General features: G+C 41.4%; 1 protein-coding gene across 1 annotated transcript in view; it reads right to left on the bottom strand.

Annotated features, from left to right (window-relative positions):
- Positions 1-19,800, bottom strand: part of LOC139697927 (uncharacterized) — a 219,613-nt gene that overhangs the window by 27,883 nt on the left and 171,930 nt on the right. The window contains exon 14 of the mRNA XM_071596787.1: positions 18,280-18,389. Coding sequence (XP_071452888.1) covers positions 18,280-18,389 — 110 coding nt within the window. The remainder of the gene's footprint in view (positions 1-18,279; positions 18,390-19,800) is intronic.

The raw sequence follows: 19,800 nt of genomic DNA, 5'->3' as shown, positions 1-19,800 counted from the left end.
AATTCACTCTATCAAACGCTTTTTCGAAATCTACGAAACAGGCAAATACCTCCTGGTTGTGTTCTATATTCCTCTCGATTAATAATCTCATTACTGCAATGGCATCACGCGTACCTCTCCCCTTCCTAAACCCAAACTGATCATCCCCTAAGTAATCATTTGCCCTACTCTCTATCCTTTTGTTTATGATCCTGAGAACAACTTTAGCTGCGTGGGATATCAAACTAATTGTCCTATAGTCCTCACATGACGTGGCCTTTACCTTTTTCGGAATCGGAACTAAAACTGCTCTCACAAAGTCTTTTGGCCAGATTCCCTCCTCATAAATGCTACGGATCAGCCCATATAGCCTCTTCCTCCCACATTTTCCTAAGCATTTTAAAAGTTCCACGGGAATGTTATCTACCCCCACGGCCTTATTTAGTTTCATCTCCCTTAATGCCCTTTCTATCTCATTGTCTAATATGCCTGGACCTAAGCTGTCTTCCTCTACGTCATTTTCTTTTTCAATGTCTAACTTTGTTGGTCTGAGTTCTTTACTATACAGTTCTTCTCTATACTCCTTCCATCTCTCTTGGATCTTTCCTGCGTCAACTATTACCTTACCCGCCTTATCTCTAACTGTTAGCATAGCTCTTCCTTTCTTACTTCCCGATAACGATTTAACTTTGCTGTACAGCGCACCGATTTCACCCTTCCTCTGCAGACTTTCCATGTCCTCGCACTGCGTCTTCCACCATGCGTCTTTTGCCTTATTTGTTGCCCGCCTCAATTTATTGTTCAATTCTTTGTACTTAATTTTGCCTAATTCTGTATTTATATTCTTCCATTTTCGCCGCTCATCCATCTTTGTAATCATCTCATCCGTGATCCATGGTTTCCTAGTCCTTTTAGCGTTAACGGTTCCAATAGTGTCTTTTGCGGCTTTAGACAACCCTTTTTTGATCATTTCCCATTCTTCTTCGATAGTAATAAGCCCTTTACCATCCTCCATGATTTTCTCTACCGCCTGTTTGTATTCCTTCCTTTTCAACCCATTTAATGCTTCTACATTCCATTTTCTAACTCGCTGCCCCTGCCTTATCTTTTTGAAACGTACGCTACATTTCATAACAACTAAATTGTGGTCTGAGTCCGCATCCGCTCCCGGGAAGCTGTACGAATTTATCACACTGTTCCTAAACCTGTGTCTAACCAGGATATAATCTAGCTGATATCTTCCTGAGTCACCTGGCATTTTCCATGTATACCTGCGTCTTTTGTGGTGTCTAAACCAAGTGTTGGTGATGACTAACCCCTGTCTCCTGCAGAACTCAACTGCTTTCTCCCCGCGGTCATTCCTCGTGCCTAAACCGTAGTCGCCCACCTCATCACCATCTCTTCCTTCGCCTACCGTCGCATTCCAATCCCCCATCACTATCAAATGTTTCCCTGCATGAACACACGCGATCATGTCCTCTAACTGATCGTATATCCTATCGACCTCTTCTTCCTTATGGTTGCTCGGTGGCATGTATACCTGAATAATAACTAAGTTCGTCGGTTCTGCTTTTATCTCCACTAGTAGTATTCTATCCGTTACCTGCTCTATGTTGACTACGCTTCTTCCTACCTCTTCATTTAATACTATGGCAACCCCTCGTTGGCTCTCGTCCCCACCGCTGTATATTATTCTATACTCATCACTCCAGTAATCCCCGCTATCTTTCCATCTCACCTCGCATAGACCTAAAATATCTATATTTCCCCTTTCCATCTCTCGCTTAACATTCTCCAATTTCCCTGTCCTCATCATTGTCCTAACATTCCACGTTCCTATTCTAACTAATTTCGTATTCTTCTCCTGCGTCTTCTGTCCTGCTGCTGCTGGTTTTCCCTTGCAAGGGTTTCGTGGGATGACGACCGCGGAAGCCTTGCCTCCCCCGCTGCCGGGCACGACACACGGCCGATTGGGCCGAGCCCCGTGGTTGCCAGGACTCAAAATATCTCTATTGTCCATCACATTGCTCTTGGGAATGATAATTGAGGTGGTTTCCCGTTGCCTTCCTCAATAGTGTTTTTAACGTGACACCATCACTTACTGGCCGCCCCACTGGGGTCAGACGCCATTGCAGCCGCCTCACTGAGGAACAGACGCTGCGTGGACTACCTTTCGTCTGGCTCCTAACCTTCGACCTATCTGGCATGGGTGACCCTACCAGGAGCAATTTTTCGTACTCCCGCCAGTACAGCTCTAGGGGTCATCGGAACGCACAAGCCCTTCCACCACGTCAAGGTTGTAGTCCGGGGAGGGTATATATATATATATATATATATATATATATATATATATATATATATATATATATATATATAATAGGTAATCTACCGGGTAGGTTATGGAGGTGGTCGGTTGGTGCGGTGGCTAACGTACAGGCTTCACCAAAAGGGCCTGGTTTAAAATCCTGGAGATAATAAATATATTTCAGTGGTATCCCAAACCCTACGTGAGGTGCTTTGTGAAGAGCACTTCGCGCCTTTTGACAAGGGTAGACTTATGCTGACGCCTTGTTTCCCTCCACCTACCTTTCCCATCCATCCCTAAAGGCGCAAATGACTTTAGCTGTCGGTCGCCTCCCATAAATACTGCTACTAAATAGGTTTTGGATGGAAACAAGCTCCTAAACGTTTCCCTTGTCCCTACTAAGAAAAGACAACTCCACCTCCTCATCCTACTCTACAACAACTCCGTCTTTATCTCTGTTTAGATCCTCCCTTCATTCCGTCCAACATCTCTATCCTATTTCTTCCCCTTCCTCGCTCTCCTAACATTTTCCCCTCTATCACAGTCTTCAACATCCCACTGCCGATCAATATGCTTGTCATCCATTTTTCCTGCCTCCTTATGATTTCTCCCAACAAACCCCTCTCCTCGTCCACCATACCTAGCAATCCTTCTTTTGCTTTCCTTTCAGTCCACTTCACCTTCTCCATCCTTCTCCACACCCACATTTCAAAAGCCTCCAATCTACGCCTATCATCCTGCTTCAATGACTATGTATCCGTGACGTACATAACAGCGCTGTAACATCAAAGTTTTGACGAGCCTTTCCTTTACATCCTTACTTAACGTCTCTGTCATCCATTCCCTCCTTATGAAAGCCTCTTTGCCTAGCGCAATTCTTCTTCTTACGTCCCTACTACTTTGACCGTGTTGCTCCAAAACACTTCCCAGATACGTAAACTGTTCTACCTGCTCTAGTTTTTGCCCTCCTATTTTAATGTTTAGCTTACCCTTTTTCATTCTGGAAAATCGCATAACCTTTGTTTTATTAATATTGTTTTTCATCCCATATCTGTCGCATTGAATTTCCAATTCACTCGGCAATACTTGCAATCCCTTGACCGACGGACAAACTAAAGCTTTGTCATCAGTAAACCTAACTGATTTTACGAAATCCCCCCCCCCCCAATTTCATTTCTATCTCCAGTTCTTCCCATGCGTCTTTAGTCATTTCCTCCACATATACATTGAACGGCACAGGTGATAATGAACAACACTGCCTAACACCTCTTCTTTGTCCTTCTACCTCATCCGCACTCTCCCCTGATCCTGAGCAGTCTGAGATATGTACAGGTTGCGGATTAGCCTCCTTTCCGTCCAATCTATTCTTATTTTCTGAAATATATTCTTTAGCTCTTCCCCAAACTGATATTAATATCATCCACGTATGATATCGTATTTTTCGACTCAAATGCCATCATCCACAAAGTGTTTGTACCTAAGGGATAGGCGGCAGAATGTAAGTGCAAGTCCTTGAAAGGCTGCGGAAAATAGTGGATTGCGTCAGGAAGGAGATCTTTGCCTAATTGAGGCTTCACCACGAAAACACGCTGTCCCACACCGCCTTCCTTGTGACCGAGTATCTGGCCAAGCACAAGGAGGCAACGCTGCCCCAGCTGCCATGCAACCCCGATGTGGCACCGCCGGACTTTTGTTCGATAGGATTAAAAAGAGCTTGAAAGGCAACCATTTTGGACCGGTGGATAACGTTTAAGAGGTCGTGACGAGGTGCCCGAATGAAAATTCCCGTCGAGGCCTTCCAGGAAGCTTACCCCGGCTGGCAGAGGCGCTGGCATCGGTGTGTCGATGCACAAGGGTCCTTGCTATTTTGAAGAATTTTAGCAATTTTTACTTTGACCTGCATTAAAATGTCTTTCTGGTAGAATTCTATTATTTTTGGAACAGTACAAATTTGGAACTTAATTTTCACACATTGAAAATATTAGGAGCAAAGATCTTCTGGTGGCACTTGCCTGGAATCACGATTCTATTATTAAAATCCCCGCGGGCTGGAAATAAGGCAGTCAAAGGTTTGCAAGGCCGTGTTTCGCCTAGGGTCTGAGTGTAGGCTCGGCTCGGGTGAGTTGTCTCTTTCAGTTTTCCCAAATTTATATTTAGTCTGGAAATACATTTTTTTAAATTGACTCGGTCCTACTACTTTTGGGACAGACCTTGCATGTACAAAAATGTTTATCCCTCTTGCATAAGACGCAGGAAGATGAATGTTTGATACACTGATAGTGCTTGTGTTCAGCCTGAAAGAAAAATAGTAAAACTCCACCCGAGGTCTCTCATACCTCCTAAGATGAAGGAAACAGCATCTCTCCAAGAATAAACGATTAATGCTACAGAGAAAATCCAAAATGAAATGCCCTACTTTGGATATTGAGACATTTAAAACTTAACTGATAATCGAAATGAAGGTCTTATTTTACCAATGGAAAACTGGCTACTTTAATTCTGTTCATATTTTGCTCTTTTCAGGCATTGTCTACTCGGTAATTTGACCTCAGATGAAAAACGCCTTGATGAGGCGGTAACAATGCGAAATTCACATTATTACCCAAGTCAAATTCACGTACAAGGGATAGTCAAATTAAAACCTTGAAAAATACATAAACCTCGTAATTTGTCGAATACAAAAGATTCTTAGTTATATTATTTTCATATGCACTCTCCGTGGTGTACGACATAAATATTCCAGCACTTCGAAAGTGCATGATAACTCTAGAAATATCATGGCTTTAACAGCACCTGAAGCCAATGGTGTCAATACTTGGTGTGCCTTACCTGGTCAACGGAAGTCTCTCAGAGAAGTAATGCTGTTTGGAAACTGATTAGTTCACATGCCAACTTGTTTGAGTGACAGAGATGATTTACTAACTTTCATCAATTGATGAATTTTAATGTTTTTCTCCTCTTAACTACCCAGCGAACAAATGCTCCTCCATGGTGAAGGTTGCAAATGCAGCTGACATGCTTACACTTTTGTTGCGCCATATTGCTGCTTTCTTGCCTCATGCTGCTAACTGTGAGACACTCACCAAGCCATAGCAATCACTATTGCCAATTAACAGAACAGTGGGACACCATTTTGAAATTTAGTGCAGTTTCAAGGATTTCACTTGATTCATCCTAGTACTAGACCTAATGAAAGTGAAAAACTTTAATACAATGAAGAAAACAAAAACAATTTCTTAGATTTCCATTGATGGGAGACCGCAACACAACCTACTCCTTTGGATAATACACGTACCAGGACAGTAATGGCCAATGCCGCTAGCGGTTTCTCTCTGACTCTCTTTTGAAGCTGGATTGAGTGGGATTCGTTCCATCGTTGGCTACCGTGTGCTTAAAGTTCAGTTACACACTATTGTTAACCAGCAAAATCTATATTGTTTCAAGATGAATATTACTCGCCAAAATCTTTGTCCGAGACGCAGTTTACCCTAAGGGCAAGCGTAACTTATCTATTGTGTAATGATCTCTTGAGTTCCTCAGTATCGGTAATATATGCATGTACAGAGGGGTGCAATGCAAATGGCTTTGTTGAAGAAACACAATAATGGGTAAGTGCCACTGGAAAAAAATAGTTTAAAAAGTAGCATAGATTTACGCGAGACCGCATAAATCTTAAAGATGGTGGAAAAATGCAGAGGGGTTTTTTACTTTTACGCTTTCTACTCTCAAAATATATGTCTCGCAAGATGGCCATTTAAATTTAAACATGAATCCCACGCTTTTCAATTGAATTATCCATAAAATATGTTTCATAAGGCTAATAAAAATATGTAAAATCAACGAATTAAAATTACAGCATTGGAAAAATATTTCGTTTCCACAATAATAGAGAAATTTGGAGAAAGAAACAGAGACTTAGTCATTGAGAGACCAGTATCCACTCAACATAAAACAAACATTTAACATCCTTTCCCAAGAGAAATTTTCGTCTAGAAGAAAACTAAAAAAGAGAAAAGAATATGTTTTCATGAATATTTTATAAACGCAGGAAGATCGCGTTATATTTCAAAACATAGCTCAGACATTAATATTTTGATACCATCAGTTTTATACGCACGGTAAAGTTCGCTATACGAGTTTGCTCCTCGTATGAACAACTTTCAATATAGCCCCTTTGTATGGCACAACTGAATATGCCATTCATTTACCAAAATCAGATGAATGTCTCTCAGATTTATTCATAAAAAAATGAACTGTCATTTTAACATCCTTCATCCCCGCTTCACTCCTTATCTAGTTGCAAGCCATTCACTTAGAGTCGCATTCACTCTTTCACTTGGCTTCCTATTTTAATTTATAGACTTTGTAGTATTTAACATCTGCTTATTCACTTCATTTTCTCCACAAAACTTTGGCAACTGTCATTTTTTAACTTTAATCCTTATCCAAATCTACAAATCACAATATATGTACATTATTTGGCACGTCAATACAATTCCTACATGTAATTCTTTTTCTTTGCAACTTTTCCATCTTTAATTTCAATCGCTCTAGTGCTCTAACCTCTTTTGATACCAAATTTTTCCCGATTCACACTGATTTATTCAGATTCACAATTGAAACTCGAATTGTGGTCTGCTCCACATCCAATACCTCTGCCTGAAGGGCTTTTCAACGCAAAAAATAAACTGCCCTTCACTAACGTTCTCAGTATCATATTATTATTCATCATATGAAACAAAATCAAGAATTATCTGAGAATCTCCACTATGCCTCGTATATAAATGAAAAATATACAAGTAGGCCATTCGTTGCCCATTCTTAAAACATGTTTCCCACACCAATATGGAACAGTTTTGGAGAATAAAATATTGCGAATACGGAACAATCTTTTTTTCGTGGATTTATTCAAAAAGGTTTTTTCATTGCCACTCGCTTGGAATCACCAAATGGTCCTATCAATTTTCCAGATACATCTCTTAAAACATTAACCCGATAATTCATTTATACTATGATTATTACACAAAAATAAGCTGCAGTTTGAAAAAAAATATATATATTGGCTTGGAGACGTCCTTTAAATTAGCTGTGATTTCCTCAGAAATTTCTCCTCCGCAGAAATGTTTAAGTCTCGGAAAAATTTCGGAATTTTTCAGAAGACCAAAAACCGCGTTTCAAATTGAATATGAATTCATGGAATATGGAAAGTTCGACGCGAGAGATATTATTTCGTAATAATACCCAATATTTAATAAATATCAAATATTTAGACGCGTAAAAAACAAAGTTTGTGGGCGACCAGTATCTATCGCCACTAGTAAATGCCATGATACGCTCCTCAGATTGACAGTGAAATTATCGAGAAATTATTACATCAGAATTATAAATTCTACAACAGGAAAACTGTATGGTGTAGTTCAGTGCACACAGTGTCTTGAATGTAACTGAGAATCCAAGATTAAAGTCGGACTGATGCCACCAGACACTTTCTGCCAAGCCATAACCGCATTTTTTGCCCAGTACCAGACCTTCCTGGGAAAACACAGGCGGAAAAGATAAAGGATAAACCTCCCATTACCATAAATTTCCCACGCCGTCAGACTTTATTACCAGACACAACTAGTTTTCAGTTTGAAGACTAGTTGTAACAAGAATAGCGTACATAGCTGGTAATCTGTACTGCCAGATCTACCCCAACATTCGGTTTAAATAAATCATACGGTCCTAAATCATTCGCGTGAAATTGGAATTATGAGGTAAACTGAAATGCATGCGCTATATTTTCACGATCTCATCTACCACAACTTGGAAGGTTGAACTGAAGCAACGGAGCGAAATGCTGTTGGGGATTAGATTTAAGAGATCGGAGAAAGTGACTCGTTACTGGATTTCAGCAATGATAATGTGAAAATCTTTTCCACAGAGTTCAATAAGCACATTAATTGTGCCACGAGAGATAAGAGAGAGAGATAATATTTGGGAGGCCTATGCTCATATTGAGAATCACATTTCCCTGAGAAACCCAGAGAATATTTCCAAACTTTGACGAGACAATGGGGGAATTCTCTCGGAGGAGACGAGTATCAGCGCTGAGGAGAACGAAATCGCACTGTTCTCCTTCCTCAACGAACCAAGGAGGCGTCCGAATGTACTGGCCTCCAACCACAGTCGAATGCGCACACCAGATTAAGGACGCGCTGGGCATGGGATTCAAACTTCATTCTCGGGATTGCTCCGCCCACGACACCTCCCGAAGGAATTCCGACAGCTGATCGGAAGCTTTAAGCCTCTCCCGCTCACCACGATGATTTCCGATCGCATCAGCTTTCTTTCGCCGAACGACAACCAGCGGAGGGATGGGGTTCGATCGGAGGAGCGGGAAGGGAGGGGCGGGAAGGAAGGGGAGTGGGGTGGGGGCCGCCTGCCTGCTCTCTGATCTCCCCGTCCGTCGAACATGTGCGTTCTCTCGTCCCCGAAAGGGTTTATGCCTGGGGGGACGGGGTGGGTGATGGGGGCTGGAGTTGGGGGAGGAGCGGGAAATGGAGCGGAATGTTGAGGAAGGCAGGGGTTGGGGGGTGTGGGCGCGTGGGAGGGAGGGGGGTTTGCTTCGGGATGAGCAGGCGGAGGGTGAGGGGACGGCCGCGGGAACCTGGGAAAGGGTCGGTGGGGCCGGAGAAGGAAGGAGGAACGGTGGAATATTCCTACATGTTTGAACGGTTATAAATAGCGACTCGACTTCGGTTCACAGACTGCAGATATGCCAGCGCTATGTGTTTCCACGTAGAGTGTGAGCGATGCATGTGGGAGCGTGTGAAGAGTGAGAGATTCCACAAACAGAAGAGGGTTTCCAGAGGATTTTCGCCATTTACCCCTCCCCCACCCTAACCCCCCCCCCCGCGGATGAAAGCGCTTTCTGCTTCCGCTCACGCTGCCGCTTAGAATAATTAAATACATATAGTACGCAATGTCGAATTGGAATTAGAAACATCTCCCGTATATAACGTCTGTACAGCATTTGCATGAGAAGTAAAAATCCGCTCTGGTTTTTTTACCTTTGCCGCACTGAGTTTATGAATATGTCGCGCTGGGAAGGAGATTAGCAGAATTAAATTGATTATTGTAAGAGCAGAGAAGATAGATAATTACGAGTACTACTGGTACTTCAATAAAGCATTACTATACCACGACGCGACCTGAAACATTCTGCCCATGTTTCCGATGAATTTAACTATTTTATTTTATTTACTTGGCAGCCAAGTATGAAACAATTACTGAAAATTGCAAAATTATTTATAATTTCCATAAAGCTCAAACCGCTTTATTGGTATTTTAAGCAATCAGTCGCATGCCACATTTGAACCAATTCGTCGAGTGTGGTATTTTTTTGTCTTCGCTCCACGTTCATAGCAATTAACGTTTTTGATCTTGGTTGTTCACAATGCATTCTTTATCCATCATCTAATTAATTCAGAATCCAAGTTTTATCAACCAGCATGCTTTGCTCGTCTTTCCTTTCCTATCTTAAGTCATTACGCCGATTAACTCGACGACACATTTTAGTACTTTATTACCTTGCGTACAAACTTAATTGTCTCCCTCTTTATTTGAATTTAACTCTGATAATCGTATTCTTTGAAATATTTTGCTACAACGCCATAAATGCTGAATAAACATTTTAGATTTATACAAAATACAAGTGGAAAAATGTAAATTATTATAAATTTATGACATAATGATATAATGACAAAGTGTGTCTTGTACTTGTTTAATGGATTTGTAAAAAAACTATAATTAAGTTCTCAAGCGCCACGAACATCTGAATGAACAAAGATTTAAACGTTGAAATTTGTATCCTATTATCTAACTAGTTTACTCTTTTTAAGATACCCTGTAGGTGCTTACGAGGTAAATCACAATAAATTAGCGATGTACGGCATCATTATTCATCGGTGAGAATTTTTCGATCCAAAGGGGACGATTTCCTCAAGTGTTCGTTAACTTTTGTTCCAGTAAGGCCTTATGTGCTGAAGGACTAGAGGCAAAGCCTCGATCGCTTGTCCTCTAATGGGCCAGTCGCGCCCTAATGCATTAAGGCGTTTACAAGCCCAGGGATCTGTAGCATAATCACCTCCTGAAAACATTTTCGCCCATCTCACTCTTTCTCTCATTCATTCTCTAACCGCTCTCTCTTTTCCTTTCTCTTTCTTCTCCTTTACCTCTCTTTCTTATCCTTCCTCAATCTCCATCTCTACCCTCCTGCCGTCAAAATTATCCCATTTTTATCGTCGGGATCAGTTGAACTTCATCCACATTGAGGTGCCACCGATCTTCCGCTCTCCTTCGCCCCATTCACGCACAAGACTCGGGAACCGAATATCGGATTTCTGAAAGGGCGTCTTTGAAAGTGTTGCGTGGAAACCGCGATCGAAAAATAGCTCACTGTGAAACACTTTCTTCGGGAGGAAAGAAAAAATCATCCAAACCCCCGCGAGGGAAAAATTACGAAGGACGGGCGCCATAAAAAATTCCCGATCGGTTGAAGCGTTCTTGTCATTTATCATTGTGAAACGGCGTCTCTTCTGGCATCACCCACGCCGCGGTGGACGATTTAGTCATTTATTGACGCGTGAAAGTAGAGGTTCGTGGCCTTCTGAAAAGATTCGAGCGTTCACTTATTTATTATACTTCACCCGTGAACAAATTACGGACCTCTTCGATGAACAGTATCGAAAGGAAAGGCGTCTATTGTGATCACATTTCTCATTCCATGGCTTTTGTCTCGAGGGATGCTGTCCGCATCCAGGGTGTAAACGCACTTAATCGTTAGTTTCGCGCCCTTACTAGGTCATGCAGTTGACATGTATTATTACGACACTTTTATACGATATGCATTTTCAAGTTCAATTAGGGGAGAGTCTGAGCATTTAAATCATGTGCGTCGCGTCTGATGACACATACGCGCTCAGTATAAATACTTTTTCGATAGGTAATTAATGAAGAAATGTAATGAAAAATCGTCTGAACGGAGCATTAAATATGCCTATTGTGTGGTCGGGGTGAATAATGGTTAATGGTGCCAACGCTTGACTGGAGGGAGGGGGGTTTGCAAGTTGACGTCACTTTCATAGAGCCATCAACGGTAACTGAATACGCGTCATCGCTCACATCGGATTTCCCAAACACGCCATTATTTAATCCCTTTGCCGTAAAACTCTGATTGGGCGTGTTATAAAGGAAAATAAAATGGAAGGGGAGAAATACTGTCTGTAACGCTGGCAAAATATTCGCACTGCGTCACGCCGATTTTGTTATGGAAATCGCGAAGAGCTTGAAATTAAGCTTTAGAATCAAAGCGAACAAAGTCACCGTGACGCTATTTTTTCCGGAAAATTTTGTCCTTAAAAATTAATGAACTATGAAAAAACTAATTAATCTATTCCATTAGCAGTTGTCTCATCTTTCATAGGAACCCGTACTAATAGCAGCTTGAATTTTACTCAATATTGGAAAGGAAACAACAAGAAATCGATCTTACAGCCGCTCTTAATGTACGCCGTTCGATAAAATATTAGAGCATCGTTCAATTTTTCAGTAAACTGTTCGAGTAATTACAGTCCCTATTCCCCTTGTGTATAGTTCTATCTTCGCTGAAGAGAAGTCGTTTCCGTTCTTGATAGTCATAACTGCCCGTAATGATTACATTCATACCGGAAATTACATCCATTCTTTCCTTCCTAATGAAACACACTCGACCTGAGCTCCCTCTCCCAGTCGTCGCTTTTCTCTTCCCTTCTGGGCGCAACCATGAGGTCTTCCATCAACAGCAAGAGGAACTTCCTTTTCGATTCATCCCCTTCCGGTCCATTGGTTGTACACTTCAAATCAGGGGATAAAATAAAAGAAAGGAACGCTTTGATTCCCCAAAGGAGCGGCGGTGTCAACAGGAGCTCAATGGATCCTGGAGAGAGGGTGCGGGGAATAGAGTGTAATAACTCCCCCCGATAACCTCCCCACATCTCCTCCCGTCATTTGGGAGAAAATTCCTCCATCCGTGCCAACGAATTGGTCGGGCGAGAGAAGAAAAAATATCGTCAGATTCCGCCGAATCGGAAAACTTTGCCCCGCTCTCAGATTCGGATTGCGATGGGAATGGGAAACACAGGAGAGAGAATGCCATGAAAGCGAAAATCAGTGGAGTTTGTTTGATTGAGAGGGAAAATTGCATTTTGATAGAACGCAAACAGATGTTTGCCCACGAAATAAGATCGAGAGTTTTAGTGTGGCTTGAGGGGAAGTGGTTTATCGGCGGGGGGATTCGATTATCCGGGAGGATTAGTCGATTTTATCGGTGTGACCCTGTGATTAAAACTAACTTGGCGCAAACCTAAAGAAGAATTTTTATCATCAATGTCATCAAAGAAACGCCTTTTTGATCATATAATTGATATTTACGATTCGGGACTCCTTAATTTGAGATATCAGCACTGAAATGACTATATTACGGATGACATCCAAGTAACAAGTCAGACCTCGGTTTCGACTCTGGATGTATTGAAGCTGTCTCAATATAAAATATTACGTATTCATACTAAACGATGAAGGAAATAAACAGCTTTTAATCACTGCGAACAGGAAATGGTAGCGGACAAAGCCATAGAGATATTCATTGCATAATATTCAAATCCTTCAAATTAAAATTTCCACTTCAATCCTTCAAAGAGCTTCAAATTCAATTCTGCATGCGTCTCCCTCTTTTGTAATTTCATCGGCGATAATTGAACATATAATATTTGTTGCAGAATTGAAGATTCATGTTCCCATTTTCATTTTTCTAAGGGACTTTATTTACCGTAATTGGTGAGATGGCAAAATATTGAAATGAGGAAGAGTTACTGGTCATGATATTCGACGGGGTAAACCAGTTTTAGCTCCACAGATGGAATCCAAACTGAATTAGCGGAGGAGGTTATGATGGTGATATTGGTAGTACACTCAAGATCCACGTTCCCAAGCACATGCGACTGCAGAGAAAACAATGTTTCCAATCCTTTTCTATTTTGGGAGAGAGTTCCGAAAAGGTCTGAGCAAAGTAAAGTCGGGACGCGCACTCTCATCGTTTGCATTTCCAAAAGAAAACATGTATGTCGCTGTGGTGCTTTCCTGGCAAATGGTGGGGATGAAGTTATCTCGGGCTTCCGGCAGGGTAAGGTAATCAGAGGCCACCGATTCGACGGCCAGCTATGCCGCAGGACGACGACAGAGTCAGCTTTCGCTTAGCTAGCTTATAAGAGCCAGGTTAATTTAATATGGAAGGTGTCAATTTCGTAATTTTGGAGGGAAAGCATCAAAAGTAGTTATGTGAGCCTGAAAGTAACTTGCAACGCCGATGAGATTTTCCCTTTACCATTTGGACAAAGGGGCAAGTCGAGTGCGATCTATTGAAGAACTAAATATGAGGTTGGGGCAATAACCGCTGCGGAGGGGAATTCACTGATCACAAGGTATTGCATGGAGATCGGTGGACATTTTATTTATCCTACGCCCACATCCCCACAGAAGGACCTTGGTGGACAGTTTATGAAGTCATTAATCCAATGATTAAACTATACTCCGGCCGATGTGAAATGTACTGCAGAAAACCTAGCTATGCTCGTCTTTCACTCGATCCACAAAATACACCGATTGAGCAAGCCCTCAATTAACCTATTATAGCGAAAAGGTGCGATGTTTTCTTCACACAATTACCATTCCAGTGATAATACGTCACGTATATACGGCCAAGTTGTAAATAGAGTGAGGAGAAATCGCAGCGCATGGTTTCGGAGCCATTTTAATATTTCCTCCATGTCCTCACATATTTTGAGAAATGGAATTCGCAGTAGAATGTGTGGAGGTGGGTGAAATGGAGAAAATTTCTCCTGAAAATCAAGACACTCCAAGAATCTCAATTATTGAGAGGCCAAGAAATAAGCATGACCCAATAGCAAGAATTTTCATAATTCCGCGAGGGAAAAAATCTCAACTGCCAATCTAAAAGTAAGCAATAACGAGAGGGGTAGAAAATGGGCTCTCTTCGATTATAAACCTCTATTAAAACACACTTGTCAGTTCATAGGGAAACATGAAGGAGACGCAGGGCAAAATGGAAACTGCAATTACAATACTTACACAAAAGAAAGCTTCCTTAACGGGAAGTCCGATTCTAATAAATTTAACGTTAATAGTATGGCAAGTGCTGGCCTTAAAAGCGATGACAATTACCTTTAGAGCAACAGAAAATTTTGAGACGACTCAGGAGCAGAGTTTTGGGTGTGCATTATTTTCAATACGATGACATTAGAAAATCTGTACGCTAATTCAGGAGGAATCAACTATCGTGGATTGCCTTTTAACACATTCTTTGACGTAAAATTAAATACGATTAAAGATGAATGCCGACTATGTTTACGAACTGGTTTTACCGTGGTGTGTTTTCTAAGAGGCGTTGTTGTGGTGGAACTTTGGTTGATAGCGTGAGGAATACGCGGATTATGGCGGAAAGTGGATTGGATTCAACTGTTAAGGACTAGTGAGCAAGAAGTGTACACGCTGGTTGGCGTAATACTCGTAATCGTATTATTGCGGTCTTCCAAAATTATTTGTTTGGCACGTACTCAACTACCAAATGATTCTCTTGTCTCTAAAAACACAACCCAACATCCTATAAGCCCCCCCCCCCTTCTGGACCTCCCTCTGTTCCACAGCCCTTCTCCCCCCCTGACGCCCTACCCAACCGACCTCTCCCACCCGGACGCCATACCCAACCGCCTTCCTCCCCTCCCCCCAAACATGCATAATAGGCTCCCCTCTCTTTCCTCTCCTCCCACCTCTGAAACACCTTCCCCCTCCTCTTCTCTGTCTACTATTTAAAGCTCTGTGTCTTCCTGTACTTTACCTGATGATAACTTTGTAAGTCGAAACCCGGGTCGTGTTTAATAAAAATATATGTGGTATAACCAAGTATTTATTTTTCTGAAATGAATCGCTTCCACAAAGTGACGCCTGGAACCATTCTGTTCATCCTATAAGCCCCTCTCCATCCCTATATATCTCTCCATCTCCTGTCCCTTCTTCGTTTGCCCAACATCTTCCCCTCTATCACAGTCCGCAACATCCCATTGCCATTCAATATACCATGAGTCCAACTTTTCCACCTCTTTTTGATTTTTCCCAACAATCCCCTTTCCGCACAATACTTTCAGCACTTCCTCGTTCGTTTTCCTTTCTGTCCATTTCACCTTCTCCATCATATTTACATAACTGCGTTAGCAAATTATAAAAATCAATTCAATGAGATAAGATTAATTCAGGTTTCAAGGCAACTCAAGCTCGATATGAAGAATTCACGAGTGACCAAGACGAGGAGAGAGAAGGGAAATGGACGTTGACCTTTTTGCATAGTGCTACATGTAAAGCCATATTCCCAGGTTATCTGGATGCTTAATGACATTATCATCCATATGGTTTCTTTAAAAAAGCCTTCAGCTATTACGAATTGATCGAGTCACCGAGGCGGCAAGAACTTTAGAACTCAAATAAATGTAGTCGTCCTGAGAATCCAGCAATGTAAGCCCATCCTCGAAGATGGAGCGAATTCACTCTTGCAAATGATTTATTGCCGCCACATATTCCGTAAAGTCGTAAAAAGGCAGGCAAACGTTGAAAAATTATCTTAGTTCACCCTTTTCTAAAAGAAGTAGAAGGTCCTCTGAAAAACGTCCTCCTGAAAGACACCGCCTCTTCTCTCTCCATTGCTCGCGCGATCGGCGGCGTCGTGCTCCGGCGAGCTTTATGACCGCTCCACGGAACACACGCTCCAAATTTACTTCTCTTCGTCTTTGTATATTTTTGCAAATCTCATTGCTTGCTTTTCTTTCCAAAAATTATTTCCACGAGTTTCTGCCCGCTCGCAACGTAAAATTTTGCGCTCTCCAGCTTCCTATATTTAATCATCTCTCTCTGCCTGTGTCCATCAACGTCGAGTCTATCCTTGAGTGAATGCAAACAAATACTAAATCAGACCCACACTGCAGCTTTCGAATGGCTATTTAAACACACACTGAAGTATAATTTTATACCAAGTATTCCAGTACAAATATGAAAATGAAAAATGTATCGTTTGCTTAAAATTAATAGATTCGGCCATTATTTTAAATATCGTATAACTCGTCCGTGGTTCGCGGTAGTCCAGGGGGTAGAGCGTTGGATTGAATTGTAGGGTCCCGGGTTCGATTCCCGGGCAAGGCACTCTGAGCACCTGCAGCTCCATCCAAGCTATGTGATTTTTCGGGTACCAGGTCTTCCTGGGAAACCATAACCGGCACAGGCAAAGGAACTGACCCCCTACCCTGATATGTGAATTTCACACGCCGTCGGGCTTAGTACTGGGTGAACTGTGCCATCACCTACTAAACCGACCTTCGGGTTGATTACTGTGTTTATGGCTTTATAACTCGTCCGACAGCGTTATATTCATGGAAGTATGGCATGACTTACCGCTTATTAAATACATTAGCAAAGAAGTTGCCATTCTTATCTTTGAATGAGATGCTTCCCCATCATCAATGACTGAAATGGGCAATTACTTTGATGGAACTTCAGAAGCCATTAAAAATCCATATTGAACATGAACATGAACAAGAATAGAATTTTTTAAAGTTTCGTATAAAGAGAACTGGATTCAAATTTTTACTTCAGCTAACGAATTTAGAGAAAAAATCTTTAATCATTAATAAATTAAATAAACATATATAGAAAAATTTAAACTTGATTGCATTTGGGGCATTTACGGTGCCAGAGAAGTAATAACTGAATTTTAAATTTGAAACAAGTAATGCATAAACAAGAAATTGGAATCCATTGTAACAGAGGATTCATCTAATCTAGCATTTAAAGTCAAAGATAAACACAATAAATTTATTTTAGGACTCTTATGATCGTGCCTATGCTTCGAAGTATCTCTTAGACAAGGAAGACGAAATTTGCGTAGCATACAACGAAAGTGAAGAGGAAAAATAATTCCGCGTTCGTTTTTTCGACTTCCTTTCTATTCACTGGGAATGCCATGAGACTAAAGAAGAGTTTTAGAATATTCATGAAAAAAACGTTTGCATATCTGCATGCTAAAGTGATGACTTAACCGTCAGGTCAAGTTCACCATTTCTTATCGAAAACCATTAATCTTTACACACCTTTAAATTTTATTGCAAAGCGTAATTTTTTAATAAAATCTTGACCATTACATGATAATTTATTCAAATGCCATGATTTCCCATTCGAGTTTCGGTACAAATCCGAGTGTGCTGCAAATTGAGAACCACGTAGTTGCATTTTCTTTCTGCGCTGCCAAATTTCCTGCATTTATTTCCCTTCTTTGTCGCATCCTCCGAGACACTTCTTCTCCATTAATGTTCTCGACATTTAACTCATCGGAGGAATACATTGTCATGTCTATAAAAATAATTGCAGCCATTTTCATCTTGGGAAAAGCGTACACAAGAAGGTTAGTGCAACTTGACACGTATAAATATATATTCTTGATTGCTCCCTGATTCCAGCCACGGCTGAAAATTGTAATCAAACAGCTCTTCCACCGGTAATTCCTTAAACAATAATAATAATAACTAATTCCTTTAATAATACCTAATGACCACATCATTCATAGCACTTCTATGTTATGCACATGTTTAGTATAGTATGCATACATGCAGTATTATAAGCACAAATCACTTACGCTCAAGCACCTAAATTCTTCTTCACGAAAGCTTAGTAGCGCAAGAGAATTAGAGCGAGAGAAAGTTATCCACTTTCCAGTGGGGTTATTCAAAATCGCCTGAGATAGAACCGAAGCGCTTTGGGTTTAGTGGCATTACGTTTTTGATCCGCAGCTAATAAGGGCGCTAGGACGCAGGTAATACAAGTCGGGAGGGAGGGCGCGCGCGCGCACACACACTGACCTCGGCGTGGGCCCTCCTTCCTTGGCGGCTCCGCCGAGCAGGCCCATCTTGCAGAGGGCGGGGTCCGTGAGGCTGGGGTACGGAGTCGCCACTGGAGAGATCGCCGCCTCCTGGGAAGAAGAGAACATGGTGACTGGAGATGATGATTGGGGGCGCCGGTCGATCCAGCGAAAGTCGGGAGATGGAATTCATTACGTGCCCTGGAGCTGCGGGGGCGGCAGGGATCTTGGCGTCGTGTTAAAGGAAGCAGCGGGGATAAATTTCAAGGCGTGCGTCGGTATAATTTGGGATAAGCGTCAAGGAGCGGAATTGTTTCGCTCTGCTTTTAGGTCCTTCTCCCCTCCGTCGAGCGCTTTGCTTAGTCTCCCGAGAAGGGGGAATTCGCGTGAAGATCGAACCTACGTGTGATGGGAATGAACGAGGTGCCGCGAAATTTAACATTAGATGTCCCCCTCTTAAGTTATTACCACTCCCCGAGAAGCTTATTTTGGCTGGCCGCTGAAGTCTTCGATGAAAAGGCTATGGCTCGAAAACATACGTGCGCATATGGTCGGGGAAAGGTTTCACTTTATTAATATTGCATTTGGTTATCTTAAGTTTTAATACAAACAAATGTTTTACGATATTTTTAATTCGTTGATTTCCATACGAATATTTTCAAACTTAAATGGGGCACTTCATTTATTTCCAGGAATCAAAATGCCTAAGAATTTACTCTCTCGGGAAAGAAAGTAACATGCGATACTTTCATAAAGGAATAGATTTTATTTTTTCCGTTTTACTTATTTCATTCAATCTGACATGATGAAATACTTGACAAATTCCTCCTCAAAACGATTTCAAAGTGATTCCTCAATTTTAGATCTCGATATTTTTTAAGCCCGAGATTTACGGAGTTTAATCAAAGGTTTTCCAAAATAACCTCGAATGTACTGACTGAGCCTTTGCTATTTGTTCGAAGTCGATGTAAAGAGCGTATATTACTTCGGGCGTGTACTAGTACTTCAAACTGCAAAACATTTTTGTGAAAAAGTGCTTCGAAATCGGAGTCGTAAACTTGGCATAAGAGTTTAAATATTTCATGGTCGTCACTTGATATATTTAGAATTCTAATATCAACTGCTGGAGGTGAATTGGAATCAATCAGACATAAATCCTATCTGTGACGAGTTTCCAAAATTGTGTGCCACTCCAGAGTGGTAGTGTACCAATTGATGACAAATTTGATGTGAATGGTCGCCAAAACGGTCCCAAAACGTTAATAGGCCGAATAGGTAACACAAACAAGTTTTTTCAATTAATCGAACGGCCTTCATAGCCACGAACTAAAATTTTTGAAAAGTCTGCCACAAATGGGCATTTATTCATCATGATGGTTTATCTGCAGCAGGAAATATTCCTTTTAATTACAATTTCGCTCAATACAGCAGATTATTTAACTTTGCACGCCAAAAATGAAAATTTACTGGTACTTCAAAACAGTAAGGGATATCTAGTTTAAGGGTTAACCGATTTTCCGCG

The sequence above is a fragment of the Hetaerina americana genome, unplaced genomic scaffold (genome assembly GCF_022747635.1).
Source record: "Hetaerina americana unplaced genomic scaffold, ioHetAmer1.1.p SCAF_8, whole genome shotgun sequence".
NCBI lineage: Eukaryota > Metazoa > Arthropoda > Insecta > Odonata > Calopterygidae > Hetaerina > Hetaerina americana.
The sequence above is the reverse complement of the archived record's forward strand: the minus strand, read 5'-3'. Positions and strand labels throughout refer to the sequence as shown.